The sequence below is a fragment of the Mixophyes fleayi genome, chromosome 7, assembly GCF_038048845.1.
Source record: "Mixophyes fleayi isolate aMixFle1 chromosome 7, aMixFle1.hap1, whole genome shotgun sequence".
In the NCBI taxonomy this organism is placed as follows: domain Eukaryota; kingdom Metazoa; phylum Chordata; class Amphibia; order Anura; family Limnodynastidae; genus Mixophyes; species Mixophyes fleayi.
Genome location: NC_134408.1, coordinates 14,208,877 through 14,226,416, shown reverse-complemented (window position 1 = coordinate 14,226,416; position 17,540 = coordinate 14,208,877). Strand labels below are relative to the sequence as shown.

At 34.2% G+C, this 17,540-nt stretch overlaps 1 protein-coding gene across 1 annotated transcript in view; it reads right to left on the bottom strand.

Annotated features, from left to right (window-relative positions):
• The window catches only part of LOC142098464 (olfactory receptor 1G1-like), a 79,460-nt gene extending 63,022 nt beyond the window's left edge, over positions 1-16,438 (bottom strand). The window contains exons 1-2 of the mRNA XM_075181309.1: positions 16,310-16,438; positions 15,510-15,596 (exon numbers count right to left, since the gene is read on the bottom strand). Of these exons, the coding sequence (XP_075037410.1) occupies positions 15,510-15,596; positions 16,310-16,438 (216 nt within the window). The remainder of the gene's footprint in view (positions 1-15,509; positions 15,597-16,309) is intronic.
• Positions 16,439-17,540: the final 1,102 nt, after the last annotated feature.

The following is a 17,540-nucleotide window of genomic DNA, read 5'->3' as shown; positions in this document are numbered from 1 at the left end:
AAATATTAAGGATTACAACACAGAACTGATTTCTTCCATCACCTTGTGCGCCAAGGGGACACCCCCTATTATATCAACCCAAATTAAATGCATCTGATTATTGCAAAAGTCACTCTACTGAAAGTAAATTATGTCATCTCAGTATCAATATACTCTGAAAACAAAAAACAAAAAAAGTTTTTGCTAAGAGAAAAGAGTGTGTTTTTTTGTGTGATGTGGGAGGAAACTGGAGAACCCATTGGAAACCCACACAAACACGGGGAGAACATACATACTCTACACAAATAAGGCAATGGTCAGGAATCGAACTCATGACCCCAGTGCTGTTAGACAGAAATGCTAACCACTAAGCCACCATGCTGCCACCATGCTGCTCTTAACAGGGAATGTCATGAAAATGAGCTCTCTCCATCTATTTAATCTCATGTCATCTGGTCCGGCAAATGAAATCTTATTTTCACATGTGGACACAATTCAAGGTTCATTCCTGGTACCTTGTAATAATAAACAACCAGACACAGAGAGCTCCTAAGTGTCACTAGCAGCCTATCTAATCTCCGAGTTGCAATCACACAGCTCAAATATAAATCAATATAAAATACTTTAAAAAAATAAAACCTGGGTGTTTTCAACAACTTAATTTCTCATTTTCATTTTTGAAGTTTAAGATGCAAGTTGTTATACTGTAAGTGTAATATATTAAAATGTTCTTACAGTTTAAAAACATATGAGAGGATTTCTTTTTGTTTTCTCTTCCTATCCATATCATTGGAGATATGCATAGGAAGCCTCTATAATGTAGAACCCTTTATCCTAATTCTAAATGTAACCCTTGCCCTAACCCTTACACTAATCCTAACCCTAACCCTAACCTTAAACCTTACATTAGATTATAGAGGCAGTGGGTCCTGGCATTGCCGCTTTAAAAACGGAAATCTCACTCTCGCCATTTTAATTGACGTCATTTGCATCTGCTGGGATTTTCAGCACTCGGAATGTATGGCAGGCGTGTCGGTGATGCTGTGTGTGTTTTTAAGGGTAAGTCTGGATTTCCTGCATATCGGTGTTATAATCCGCATTTTTTTGTCGCGATTGCAATTGTCGGAATTGTAGCAATTGCAATCACGACTACCACAGAAAGAAATAATTGTGACTTATTATTGAGAACTTACAACACATTATAGATTTTTGGACTGTTGAACTTTTTTACTTCTGTTTTTTTTCCCTTTATTTTGGGACTCTAGTGCCATTGCCATTTTCATTTTGTTTTTTTTTATTCCTGGAACCAGCCCACATTTAGCTTGTAATGACCTGTTCCAATTGTTTTCTAGGATCAAACTCAAACTTTTAAATCACCATAGATGTTACCATATTGATATGCAGATACATGTAATTCTTGAAAAATGCATAAAATATTTTATTTAATATGGATGTACATTTTTCACAGTTGTGAGCAATGTCTTCTTTTTTTCTCTGCACAATTTCTCTATGTTAAAATAGAATAACACAACAGTTGTGTCATATTTGCTGTCCATCAGTACAAATGCACAAAAAAAAGTTTGTGATTCAGACAAAGAAAATATTCTGTCACTGATTTTGACACTAAAAGTTATTTTTTAGACTTAAATATTAATCTCACTTCCACAGACTGACAACCTTATACAAGGAGTGAGGAACAATACCTTAGACATTGTAAGGTACATTTGACTAGAGTCCGAGCACCTTATTTTATTAAATTTTATGATACAAGCACCTGTTTCTCCAGGATGCACTCAGTTCCAAAGAGGGTGGGTGTTGTGAGCATAGAGAACTTACAGGTATTTATAGGGTTAACCCATCACATAATTGTGGGCAGTAGGGCCTAAATCATAACTGCAGTGTAAATATGGTTTATCAAATAAATCCACTGATAAAGTGAGCTACTAAAGAGTAAAATGTGAAGCCAGAGAGTCTGTTCAACAGACTCTGTTTTGTGTGTATTCGGTGACTCTGCACATCCCTGTCGTGTGTAACTCCATACTGTAATCATTTTCAACTTACGAGTGCGCAAACTGCAGTTTGTGACTGCTAAAGGTAGTTAGTATTGGATTGCCTGACAAAATAGAGGTGACAGATTTTTTGACTGTGTGAGTATATGATAACATATTAAATCAGGGAGTAGCCAGAGAGGGGTTTATCCCTGAGTGGGGATAGAAGAATATAGAGTCAATTATATCAAAATGCTCATTGTAGTAGACAGTATTTCCAGATATGCATGTGCTGATCTTGTTATAGGTAGTGACCTGTCCACTTGTGAGGTTGTGGTAGAAAGGGAACGACTAACTGTGGTAAGGGTGGTGTAATGACGGAGGACAGGAATGACAGATTGAGGGGACCTTTTTGAAAGGGAGATGAGCCCTAAATCTGGCAAAATGAAAATTTTCCATCTCCAGTGCACATAGTCAGCATGCCGACTCAGCCATGCGCAGAAGAACCCTGCACTGGCCCGCAAGCAGTAAGAGACATTGTAATGATAAACTGGACAGACAAAGATTTTCTGTTTTAAAATAATAAAATTATAAGTTTAATTTTGTTTTGCAACACTAGTGTATTTCATTGAACATAGGAAAAGAATAAAGATGACTGCTCTCCTCTTCATGTCACCACTTATTCTCCTTATATACATTACAAATGCATCTTTTGCTTTAGGCAGCATTAGGGGAGCAACAAACTTTCATTCCAGCGTTACTTTTACTCTTCAGTCCAGTTATATGCAAGATAATATTGTTTTGACAATACAAAGAACAGTGTGATGCTATATCCAGCAAATTTCTGGAAAGGTATTATGAGCATTGCTCCCTATTAATGACTATTAAATGCAGCAATCCAGCCCATTCTGCATTGCAATATAAACAATGTTTTAGATTTATATGAGCTTCAAGGATTGGAGAGTAAATGTGGCATATGAAATAAAAGTCACAACGTTCATTGTTCCAATTATTTATTACGTCTCAGTTTTACCCCCAGTATTCTCAGCAGAGCCCTTTTCACATCTTTGTTCCGTAGACTGTAGATTAAAGGGTTGATCACGGGTGTAACAGCTGAGTACACTGCAGTAAAGACCTGTTCTAGGACATTGTAGTATTCTGTTGGTGGCATCATGTATGCAGACATCCCTGTCATATAGTAAATAATGACCATGGTGAGGTGGGATGAGCAGGTGGAGAAGGTTTTTTTTCTTCCGTCCTTAGATTTTATCTGCAAGATGACCTTGATAATTTTTATATAAGATGTCAAACTGAACACAACCATGAGAAATCCATATAGCAATAATTCCAGATATAGGACAATATAAACCACTTCAGTGCCAGTACAGGCAATGTGAATCAGAGCTTTAGTATTACAGAAAAAGTGGTGTATGGTGTTTGAATGACAGAAGGACATGTTTAACACTGGGATTGTAATCACAAATGAATTTAAACATCCTGATATCCAAGTTCCAGATGCAGATAACAGACAGTTTTTCCTATTTAAGATATAGTGATAGTGTAAAGGATTACATATAGCAACATATCGGTCATATGCCATAATGAATATTAGAACATTCTCCGTGCAGCCAGCCAAAGCATAAAAGTACATCTGGGTGAAGCATTGTATGAAGGATACTGTATTATCTCCAGATAGTAACATGTAAAGCAGTTTAGGGACAATAGTGGTTGTATAACAGATATCTACTAAGGCCAGGTTACAAAGAAATAGATACATGGGGGTGTGTAACTGCTCATCAATATATATCACTGTTATTATAATAGAATTGGTGAGTACTCCAAATATATATAGGAAGAAAAATGCACTGATAGTTAAAGGTGTGTAATTAGATTTTGCAGGGAATGACAACACGTGGAATTCTTTAATGTGAGTCTGGTTCTCCATATCGTATTCTGGTTCTTCATTAGAAACCAATATTTGTTGTATAGATAAATGAAAATTCTATAAATGGCTTAACCCCCCAAAAAACATAAAATTGGCTTTGAAATCACAAATTATTTTTTAGAATACAAAATATTAAATTGTGATCATAAAACAAATGCAACTATAAAGGATAAAAGATAGCATAGCACAATTATATAATAAACGGTAGCTCAGAGATTCAATTTTATATGCACTGTGTCTACATAGAAAAACATTAACCAGTCAATAGCATAACACGCAAAAATATAACAAAGTATCAATATGTAAAATTAGGAACTAAAATCCAATAGGATATACCCTTGGCTAAGATCCTCTAGATTCAATTCCGGAATGAAGGTTTATCCACTTAGTTGTTGTCTAGCATATTTCTGTGGTGTGCCTTCCTGATAGCAAAGATAAATGAAACATATGTAGTAATGAAGAGTGGAAGGTGTCTCTAATCATGTTAAGTGACCAACGTACCCCTTAAAATGAAAGTTTACAAAGCAACAAAATCAAACATCAATCCCGTTTATCACTGTAAGAACGGTCTTTAATATCTGATATAGGAGCTTATTAAGAACAAAAAGTCTGTCTCTCTCCTCATACCCCATTCATACTGCACCAAAAACCCGGGTTTTTGCAGGGGTACGCTGAAAAACCCGGTTCTTGGTGCAGTATGAATAGTCCAACCCCAAAATCCCGGGTCTAAAATCCCGGTACTTAGACCCGGGATTTTGCGAGGGGTAATTCCTGGGTCTCACCATTCATACTGGAAAAAAAAAAATATCAATGTAAAAAAAAATGATTTTAATTAATAAAAAATACATAACAAATGTTTACTTTACTTATTTTCAGCCAGCGGTGTTTCCGGGGCGTTGCCGGCTGTCAGGGGGACCTCTGAGTACTAAAATGACGTAATTTCTAGTCCATTAGAAATGACGTAATTTTAGTACCCAGAGGTTCCCCTGACAGCCGGCAACGCACCGGAGACACCGCTGGCTGAAAATAAGTAAAGTAAACATTTGTTATGTATTTTTTATTAATTAAAATCATTTTTTTTACACTTTTTTTTTGTAAAACCCGGGTTGGGCAGGTGCAGTATGAACCCGCCCGACCCGGGAATCTTCTTATCTATACTGCCCTGTGCCCCGGCAATATCCCGGGATATTGCCAGGCGGCAGTATGAAAGTGGTATTAGTTGAACCGTTAGGCTTAAACTATCGTGATTCATCTTAGTATAAGACCACATATAGGGTCATTGCATGAAAATTTAACCTTTCTTGGTATTTCTTCTCTGCCCACAGCATAATGTAATAGCTAATAGCTATATAGGTTTAAATTGCAGCTCAACACTGTTGAATACCATTTTATAAATGAAGGTCAAAGATAAGAAAACATATATAAATACAAATACCATTTAAAAAAAATATAAAAATCCAATTCTATGTATTTAAATAATGTTTAATTTCTCTAATTCAGAACTCATATTTGCTCAATATTAAGCATTAATATAAGTTCATAACTCTGCTTTCCATTATTCACTTTGTTCTTTTCATATTCCAGGATTTCTCCTTTAGGAATATTATATACCAAATCTTTAATACATACCAGAAAATCCTGTAAGATTATATCAGAGATATGCATGTTTCTAAGCCTAATTATTTATATTTTTTTCAAAAAGGACATTTATCTTCGTGTTCAGTCGCCCAAATCAATATAAACGAAAAATATTTTTTAATATATAGTTTTATATGATTTTTTCTTTAACGATATCACCTGATTTTGATTCATTGTTCCTTATCAAAAGGCAGAGTCTATGTATCTGAACTGGCAGCCGATTTTTCAACTTTTTGATATTCTGTAAAGAATCATTAATATTACTTTAGTAGTGGTCGCTGTGTCAGGGCTGTATTTTGAGTTGGTGCTGCCCAAGGCATTATCATTGACTATAGACTAACTTAATGATTGTGAATCCCACATGCTCATGCTTTTATTTCTATCACTTCCTCCTCCATTATATTATGTGAAAAAATAAGTGATTACTTAAGACAGGGATAGTTTAAAATTGCAAATGTTTTGCCTTCCATCACTTGTAGCCTCATAGACTTTAGGTGATCATGTTAAAACAAATCATAAAAAATATGGAAAACGAAATATAGGTTTTGTTGAATATAACTGTTAAATATTGTCATATTTCTGAATTCACATAAGTGTAAACTCAGTGGAAGAATGAACATACTCAGGGTCTGATGTAGATTTGGATGTAATTTACACTGCGATCTTTAGATCCATGCAACTTAGAACACTAAGCAAATGGCACAAACACACCTCTTTATCTGCCTTATGGGCTGGAGTGTATTATATACTTAAATGTATCAGTCACGTTGGCCCTGTAAAGCAGATAACTGAACAAATAATTAAATGTTTAAAAAAAGTGCTTCTCCCCTTCAAACAGCACTAAGGTTGGTTAAGTTGTTTGGGAGGGGCTGCACACCTATTTTAATTTTTATTGTATTGATTATCTGTCTTATTCACATCTTGTGCTGCCTAAATGTGTTTAAAAGGGGCAAATTATTTTATCAAACACGGACTGTTTTAGATATGTGTCAAATAAAGTGTCTTTAAATGCTGTTGACATTAATATGGTGCTTAGAATAATCTTTAATATTTTTTATAAATATTCTTTACATATGCAGCTTATTTATCATTCTGTATAAACCAGTCAATGCTGATTTACACTTGATTCACATATATGCAAATATGTAAATGTAATTTCACAAGGAAACACTGCTCCCTTATGTCCCTTATAATTAACTAGCACTGAGGCGAAGGTCTAAATCCAATGAGTAGAGAGATTAAACTAATATATGAATATTAAAAGTTACTTTGGAAGCTAAGGGAAATATAGTTGAATATGCATCATTTTATTTTGGAAATGTATGGAAAATATAAGCAACAATGGTAAACACTTACTCTCGGGGTAAATTTATCAAGCTGCGGGTTTGAGAAAGTGGAGATGTTGCCTATAGCAACCGATCAGAATATAGCTGTTATTCTGTAGAATGTACTTAATAAATTAGAAGTAGAATCTGATTGGTTGTTATAGGCAACATCTTTTTCTATCATACTTTTTAGTGAAACCTCACAAATGCATCATATTTTTAAATTCATACTTTTAAAAATAGTCATACTTTATTCGTGGTTTAGTGATCTTACAATAATACATTATGTAAGTTTCTATGTGGTTTCTTCACAAACAAATAAACAATTTTCTAGTAAACATTTGTTAAGCGTGTGTTGGCTCATCTTAGAGCACCTTTTAAATTAAATTTTCATCTCCTAAAAATCCATGTGTCTCCTTTTTGCAGTTCATGTAGAACAGCATTCAGCCAAATAATAAAATGATCAAAACGTGCACAGGAGCACAAATTTGTGTGCTGATCTTTTGGCAGTCAGCGTCCTGTCCACTTGCCTTATTCATCATCATCATCATCATCATTTATTTATATAGCGCCACTAAATCCGCAGCGCTGAACAGAGAACACATTCACATCAGAGTCCCTGCCCCATTGGAGCTTACAGTCTAAATTCCCTAATATAGACACACACTCACACACAGACAGACAGACAGACAGACAGAGAGGAGGACAGACAGAGAGGGAGAGATTAGGGTCAATTTTGATAGAAGCCAATTAACCTACCAGTATGTTTTTGGAGTGTGGGAGGAAACCGGAGCACCCGGAGGAAACCCACGCAAACACAGGGAGAACATACAAACTCCACACAGATAAGGCCATGGTCGGGAATTGAACTCATGACCCCAGCGCTGTGAGGCAGAAGTGCTAACCACTAGGCCACTGTGCTGCCCCTTATTGTGTAAGTGAGGACAAGAATAAAAAATGAAAACATTTGTAACTAAACACATTTTTTCCCCTATTAGCTGATTTTTTATACATTTTATTTTTTAATGTGTGCTTGACAAAGGGGGATTACAGATGTCTGGCTCAGACAAGACATGCACTCCAAAAAGTGCTAAAACAATTAAAAAAGCTGAATTATTTCTTATGATCTTTTGTTCAGTACAAGGAATCAGACCAAGATTTTGTTTTCAAATAAAATTTGATTATTTACAGATATACATTAAAATTCATATTCATCTAAGATCAGTGGAATAAAGAAATGGCATAAAGAAGGGGTACATCTCTATTCACAAATAATATTGCATTAGACAAATATCTACTATATATTTTACCTATTTAATGAGTTTCCCTCTTTTAAAATCCTGTGCTTATCCCTTATGTCATAATTATATCAATGCATTCAGCATGAAATTATTTCACATTCTTATCTTCTATGAAAGGTTTTATAAGTACCTGAAACATTTGTAAACACTTTTTATATGTTATTTTTGGCCCTTTTATATAGGATAATTGGCATTCCATGTGTGGTGGCTTTATAAAGACTGCAGATTTAAAGTTTCGCTTAACCTTAAAAAATAAAAAAGGATAATGATGTATTCTATATGCTCATTTCAGTTTCAAAGGGAAATACACAAAATGTTCTAAAACAATACCCCATCATCACAGCTATAGACAACAGTAACATTGGATTGTACAGTGCAAATTGGTAGAATTAGCACAACTCACCTTCAGATCAGCATAAAACAACACAAGTCAGTGGATGAATCATACTTATAGTGTGCAAATAATTAACATGTTACTATTGGGAGAAGATGAAAATTATGGAATTACATCACCCATAGCTCTGCCCTTGGGATTTGATTATAACATTTTTAGTATTATAGCAACAACATTTTTATTACGTCTACATTTTCAATTTTTTAGGAATTGTAATGTATTTATTGTAATGTTGCAGTTCTTGCAAAAGCATGGATTTAGTGAAAATCATACAAAATGTTTACATACATTAAACTTTCTATTATGCAGATACTGTCAGTTTTGTCACCTTTTTGTCTGTTTTGAAGCAAATATTGTTGTAGTTTCATTTTTATTTTATCATTTTAATATTCAAGACTGTATAAATATTATTTATAATAAAAAATACAAAATAGTGTGTTTTGAGAATTAAACAATGTCTCATGTTTACAGTTTCAAGTTAAAGTAATGTCACATGTAATCTAATTGGAGGGGTTGTACACCTGCCCTGCTTTAAATTTTGACTTTAATGTTGCAATGATTGGCCTGAAATTCCCTGGAAAATGGAGATGCATTTACTTTTGTGGCATTATTGGTCTGCTGGTGATGTACATGATGGGAAGTGTAAAAATAATAAAACAAAGTCTACTACCACTTTAAGTATGCCCCATTCATTAACTTAAAATTTACATTTTTTTCAAAAATATTCATGCAACTTTTGTGCACTTAACTGCGCCATTATATAGTTATTTGTGAATTTTTCGATGGGTGTACTAAATTAAATGCATAAATAATAGAAGAAACTGTGCTTATACCAAACATACTAAATGGTAACCATACTATATGATGTGTTATAGTAATAGAACCATGTATTAATGCATCATAAAATAACTAACACTGACAGGGATATATTCAGAACTTAAAACAGATGAATGTAGAATGTACAGTATTTCACAAAGACTTCAAATATTTCATTAGATGAGCTCAGACGGTGACAACATTATTGATGGTTTGAAATAAGTAGACAATATAATTTTTAATTAAGCAACAATTTTGAAAGTGTCCAAGAACATAATGTTTGAAGAATGTTCAGGACACTTGTTTTGTCTTGTGTGGACAGAATGTCCTTATTTCTAATTTCTAATTAGTGTGTCCAAGCTTCTCAATTTCACAAGTCTCCAAACAGAGAAAAGAAGGGAGAACACGTGTTTGTCAATCTTTGTGAACCATGCGGTGACTGAGCAAAGTGACAACACTTAATTCATGCAAGGGTGAAAAATTCCTCACTCCAATGGGATTAAACACTCAAATCTGAATGTTGTTGTCTAATGCTCTGATGTTCCTGTATGTAATTTCTAACCTCATGTGACCACAGTGTGTCTTTACTCCTGCTATTGCCCAACCTAGTTACTTCCAACAGTTACTCCAGCCTTAAGTCCTGCTTACCATATTTCCAAGTATAGCTAATGTGCTTCTATATGCAAATCTCAACTTCTGTTAATCCTGTATCGTTATACCTCCAGTCCTTGTGCTCCTGTATGTAATTCTTTATTTCTGTTACTGCAGTGAGTACCCAGTCCTGCAATTGCTCGGCCTGGTTACTTGCATCAGCTACTCCTGCCTTACTCTCTGCTCAGCATGCTTTAAAACCTTCTAGTGTGCTCCTGTATGAAATCCTTAACTCCTGTGACACTTGTAGAAGTGTAGCTTCAGTTCTGCTACCAGAGCATCACCTCTATTAATGTGCATATGTGTGAGTGAGGACTGTTGGGGTAAATACAATGTATAAAACATGACTAAGGCAAAGAGACTATTAACTTTCTCTACTGAGTGTTGATAAATATACATGGTTTAAATTCTGATGGTTGTGGTGAATTTGATTGAACAAAATTGTGCAAACATCTCATCAGTGGGGATGAGTGAGTCAGGGCCTACCGAATTGCAACTAGTGATTTTATATGTTGCAGTACAGCACATTCAAAAGGCTTCAAGGTGATGGCAGTCCGTGTGACATTTCAAATAAGGACCTCAATATCCATAGCTATAAAAGCACTCTAACTCCAACTATTTTCAAATTTTAGTTTTACCACCAATTTTCTCAGTGAACTTTCCCCCTAATCTTTCAGTAGACAGTAGATTTAAGGGTCTATCTTGACATTGGAGTATTCTGATGGTAAGCATATATAAAATTCTAAATAATACAGTCAATGAAAAAGCATATATTCACAAATTCAAAGGCATTCGATAAAATTCATGACAAATAAACAATTAAATATTCCAAGAAATGTGTGATTTTTATGCAAAGTCCAATAGGGATAAATTCATAGGTACAAGCCATAAAATAAAGAAAGTCCCCACTTTCTTATTAAAATGCACAAAAGTGTAATCCAGCGCTGAAGTGGTAATCCCATAAATAGAGTGAGAGTAGGTATATAATGTTCGCTGTAGATTAGAGACAACTGGTTTGAGAAATTATAAATGAGCCACTCACATTTTTGTTTAGGTGTGAGATCAATGAAATGTCATCTTTCCATATTTTGTGTGTTAATAGGCACCCTAGTAGAAATCAATCAGCACTTCAGATGTAGGATTTTAATATATTGTTACCTACAATTAATGAAAAGCACATATGGTGAAGTGCCCTTTAAAATAAAAAAACGATAAACTGGTTTTTGGAGACTCACAGAGGTAGATGAAAAGAATCAACATAAAGTCTCTAATGGGTGACACATAGCACACTCTACCTACATCAACTATTTAGTTTCCACCGCAACTGTCACAATGTACCTCCAGAATCCCAATGACTTTAGTCTCAACAAATCAGCCAATTGTTTCCTCAGGAGTTTAACACCACCCCAGTCAGCATTACGTATAATGCTGTATCATAGTTAATTAGTGTATGTAAACAAATCAGACATTGTTTCCTCAGGAGTTTAACACCACCCCAGTCAGTATTGCGTATTATGCTGTTTTTTATACTGTCTATATCATAGTCAATTAGTGTATTTAAACAAATCGGACATTGTTTGACTCAATAAGAAAAAATAAATCTGTGGGTCTAAGGCTTTTCACATTTAGTTTTGTTAGATTAATTTTATATGTTACTTTATTCTCTTATTAAAGTTGCATTGTTTTTTCACGTATATAATTTTAGTTTAACATAATAAGCTGAAATCACTATAGTAGTACACAGTGTTAATATAATGCTGAGTATTAATAGATAAGACATGAAAAATGTGTTTACTGGCTAAGATATTAATAGCAAAATCGCAATACACAAGTCATCCTCATTGTGAATGTATTAATAGACAAGTGAGAATGTAATAAAATATCATATAAACAAGGGACAATAGAGTATTTACAGTAAGCAGTCCTTAGCATGAAATGTGAATTTAGCTCTAATTATCTTCAATGGATACGTGCACTCTGTATCAACAATATCTGGTCTTCAGTTCAGTTTATATTTTGCCTTTCTAGTATATAAACCCAGTGTGTTCCTTAAATTGTTAATACCTTATTTGCATAAAATCTTTATCTATAAGCTATTTGGGTCTGTGAAAGCTAAATTTTCTATAATTTAACAATTACAGACCCAGGATTAATACGTTTATCAGTCTCTCTGCCCTATGAGGTATAAGACTATGGTAAACATTCTTTGTGAATCTCAATGATTAAGTTTCTCCTGAATAAGTACTAGATGTTTATTGAGAAGTTGTGAGTCATTTTTCCCTGGCTAGGACTTGTTAGATGTTCTGTAAAATGTTAGATGTATATCATGTTACAAGTGGACAGCTCAACTAAACTGTCTAGCTTGCTAGATTTGAGACAGGTCTATCATCATCATCATCATTTATTTATATAGCGCCAACATATTCTGTAGTGCTTTACAATTGGTGACAAACATAATAAAATAATAAACAAACTGGGTAAAACAGACAAAGAGGTGAGAAGGTCCTGCTCGCAAGCTGTACAATCTACAGGTCTATGTTGTGTTCCAATTGTCTGGTCAAGAATAAAGAGTCCTGGGTGTAAATGTATGAAAGAGATATATCTGCAAGTCGCCGGAAATCGTCAGCAAATCGGTGCGATGCCTTACCCCCTGGGGTCCAAAATGTCAACTCTGTATGTCTTCTGTGAGTCTTCTGGAAGCTAAAGGTCATCACCTCTCTCTCCCTGTAGGTGGTAGCTGTAAGCTTCTTTCACTATGCCCCTACACTGCTCTCAACTATCTGCTACTCTGACAAACTCCTAAATTTTATCTTCTTAATCACCCCCTATTATCTAAATGATATCCTTTTTCTTGGCATTTTAAAATATATATTTTTCTAGTTTACACTAATTTGTCTCTTAAGATCCCTGTCTCCTACTACTACTAGAAACTGTCTATCTTTGCATTAGAAACACATCTTCTAACCTAATCTTCCCCTCTTCCACTTCTTATCTTTCTCTCCTTTCTACTCTCATGTTTAGTACCCCTATCGATCAAAAATACTTATTGTTTCATTCGCTATTCTTTGTCCGAGGCTTTGTGAGCAGAGTGAACAGTTGAACTGTCATTCTGAGAGCTTGAATCATTTATGGCTGGATCTGGTCTTTGATTGTATTTGGGGGGTGGCTGGAAGCTGACTCTTCCATGTGAGCAGGGTCGGAAGCCACAGGCACCAGCCACTGACCAGCTTACCTGCTTAGTTCCATACAATAAACATAAATAATAATACAATTCACGGAGTCACAAATGTATTAACATTTTTCAGAGAAAAACTTTTATTTTCCCTGTTTTATACAGTTCTGTGACCTGCAACAATGTAATATTATTTTTGCTGCTTATAACATTATTTTCAAACAGTGATACATCAATAAGGGACAGTAATTAGAAACACAACAAAATGCATATTTTAAAATGATCTGTACATTTAGCACGTTTTCCACAAAATCATAACAATTTGTGTTAAAAAATACTCAATAAGAAATAGGGAAAATGCTAAATATTTCACATTATATTTTTATATCTTTTTGTTTCCAAAGAGTTATTTGCCGAATTCAATTTTTCTCTGAAAGATGAAAAGTAAAACCTTGAAAGAGCAAGAGACCCCTTGGAAAATTAACATTTTAGAGGGTCCCTTAAACTTTGCTGAGTATTGATACTTTAACTGTGAAACTTTATTTAGTTACATTAAAAAAAGGATTGATGGATAACCAGATGATAGGCAAAGCACAATCAATACACACTTAAAGTAAATTGCAATTGGCACCTTAAGTTTTAAATGCACTATAACCTCAACATTTATTAAAGCTTAGTCTTATACCAAGTCATCTCTGCAGAGATCTTTTCACATCTGTTTTTCATAGACTGTAGATTAGAGGGTTTATCATGGGTGTGATAACTGCATACAGTACAGTAAAGATCTGTTCTAGGATATTGGAATATTCTGATGATGGTATCACGTACACAAATAAACCTATGGTATAATAAATAATCACAATGGTGAGGTGGGATGAGCAGGTAGAGAAGGTTTTTTTCTTCCATCCTTAGATTTTATCTAGAAGATGACCCTGATAATTTTTATAAGTCAAACTGAACACAAATATGAGAAATCCATATACCAATAATACAAGATATAGGACAATATAAACCTCTTCAGTGCCATCACAGGCAATATGAATAAAAACTTTAGCATTACAGAGAAAGTGGTGTATAGTGTTTGACTGAGAGAAGGTCATGTTTAATACTGGAACTGTAATTACAATTGAATTTAGTGCCAGATGCAAATAAAATACAGTTTTTTCTATCTAAGATATAGTGATAGTGTAAAGGATTACATATAGCAACATATCTGTCATATGCCATAATAAATATTAGAGTATCTTCTATGCAGCTAACCAAAACATAAAAGAAATCTCGGTGAAGCATTGTATGAAGGATACAGTAATATCTCCAGATAATAACATGTACAGCGGTTTAAGGACAGTAGTGGTTGTATAACAGATATCTACTAAGGCCAGGTTACAGAGAAATAGATACATGGGGGTGTGTAACTGATCATCACTATATATCACTGCAGTTATTATAGAATTGACAAGTACTCCAAACATATATAGGAAGAAAAACACAATGGTAGTTAATGATGAATATTCAGGTTTTGCAGAAAATGGCAATAAGTCTTGTTTTTCATATAAGATTCAGGTTATTCTGGAAACAAACATTAAATATTATTATATTAGTAGTCACTGTGTCAGGGTTACATAGTTGGTGACACCCAAGGTGTTATCAGGCCTAAATGAGTAATTGTGAATCCTGTATGCTCATGCCCTTATGTCCAACACTTCCTGCTCCTCCACTTCCATTACTTTACATGGAAAAATAAAAAAAATAAAACACTAATTATTATTACCTCTATGCTCAATAAACACAATATCTGGAAACACAACTTACTTGAAAGTGAACTTGTCCTAATCTTTAACAATCTTTAACTTTGTTGTCATAAATATACATGTTATAAACAGCTGAGTTTTCATTCCGTACATACAAATTAATTTTGCTTTGCACATAACTCACAGCGATGCACAAGGATATATTACTATTGTGCTGCCCCTTTATTTTCCTTTGTAACTACCATTAAGATGAATGTCTGAATGTAACGACTACAAAGATAATATATGAGCATTAAAATTTATTTTGGAAAGCAGTAAAACTTTTTTCTACCATAGTTGAACAGGTTTTGTTTTAGGATTTTATGGGAAAATGGAAAGACAGACGTTGTTATTGTCACACTTTTGGCAAAATTGAACAAAACAGTATATTTCTACATGTATGCTGCATCAAGCATTTATACTTTATTAACTTATAAACTTACTTGGATAAAAAACATTTTGTATGTTTTATGTGGACTCTTACTTAAAAATAAACTATCCTGAACATACCTCAGTCTTTTCATTTCCCTTACTGGAGATGATTTTTGTGAAGGTATCTGTTGATGTGGAACCCATTTTGTGATTATTCTTCATCTCCTGAAATCCATATGATCCCATATCTATTACTTATTTTATGTGATTTTGTACCTGTGAAATCCTGTGCTTGTCTCTGATCTAGTGCTGGTATAAACATAATAACCATGATATCTTGAAATGTTTATACATATATCAAAGTTTCCTGATATTGAGATCTACTCTATTGTACTTACTTGCACTAAGCAAATTAGTGCAAATATTATGTGTAGTCAGAGTGCTCCTCAAAAAATTCATACACAATATAATGTAATAAAGTATCATATATACAGGGAGAATATTGTATTTCCAGTGAGTGGTCCTCAGCCTGAAATGTGATTTAAGTTTAACTCTAAGTACTTTGCATGTATATGGGCACTCTGTATTAGCCATATCTAGACTTCAGTTCAATTAGTATTTTACCCTTCTAGTATATAGAGAAAGTATGTACCTTAAATTGTTAATATGTTATTTGTATAAAATCTTTATGTATAAGTAACTTGAGTCTATAAAAACAATGTTTTTAATGACTCTGACTTAATAAGATTAGTCTTTGAAGTATGAGGTTAAGGTAAACATTCATTGAGAATCTCAATGTTTAAGAGCCCTCTTTACATGTACTAGATGTTTTGTGAGAAGTTGTGAGTCATTTTCACATTTTCACTGGGCAAAGACTTAATAGGTGTTATGCAAAATGTTATATGTCTTTCAAGTTAAAGGTGGGCAACTCAACTTACCTGCCCACGTGCCAGATCATGAGAGAGGTCCCTGTTGTATTCAATTGTCTGATCAAGAATGAAGTTTCCTGGGGTCCAAATTTTCACCTCTATAAGTCTTCTCTGAGTCATCTGGATGCTAGAGGTCATCACCTCTTTCTTTCTGTAGGTGGCAACTGTAGGTTTCTCTCACTATGCTCCTGCACTGCTCTCAACTATCTGCTGCTCTCACTAGCTCCTAAGTTATATCGTATTAATCACTCTAAATTATATCCCTTTTTCTCCATTATAAAATATATATTTTTCTAGTTTACATTAATTTGTCTCTTAAGATCTCTGTCCCTGACTACTAGACACTGTCTATTGTTGCATTAGAAGCACAATCCTCTATACCACTTCTTATCTTTCTTTCATTTCTGCTCTAATGTTTAGTATCCTTATCTATCAATAAGTTCTTACCATACTTATAGTTTCATTTTCCGTTCTTTATGCTGTGCTGAGGCTCTATCAGCAACTCCAATTCTTTGTAAACAGAGTCACCTTTTGAACTGCAGCTCTGAGAGCTTGAGCCATTCATGGCTGGAGCTGGTCTCTGATTGATTGGCAATGTTTGGGGGTGACTGCAAGCTGTCTTTTCCGAATGGCCAGGGTCAGAAGCTACAACCATCATCCACTGACCAGCTCTCCTGCCTGGTTCCATGTGGTATACATTTAAATAATCATACAAATCACTGAATCACTAATGTATTAATATTGTTCCAAGCAAAACCTTTCCTTTCCTTGCTATATACATTTCCATGACCTGCAATGATGTATTTTTCTTTTTGGTAATTATAATATCATTTTCATCAGTGTGATACCTTAACTTGGCACAGTCATTAGAAACTGAATATTAAATATTAACATTATAACAAAACAAAATGCTTGTCTTAAAAAGATCTGTACACTAAGTTATGGTTTCCACAAAATCATGAAAATATTTGTTAAAATTCACAATGAGAAGTAAGGAATTAAACTGCCCCAAATTTTATATTTTTGTATTTTTTCTGCTCCTGGTGAGTTTACATGCCACATTTCAGCTCCATATCTCTCAAACAGTAACCCCTGAAAGGACATGACACCCCTTGGAAAAGTTACATTTTAAAAGGTCCTTTATACTTTGCTGAATTTTGATACCTTAATTGTGGAACTTTATTTATTTACAGGAGCGAGTCAAAGAACAAAGTGATAGGCTGCTAAGAGAGAAACTGTG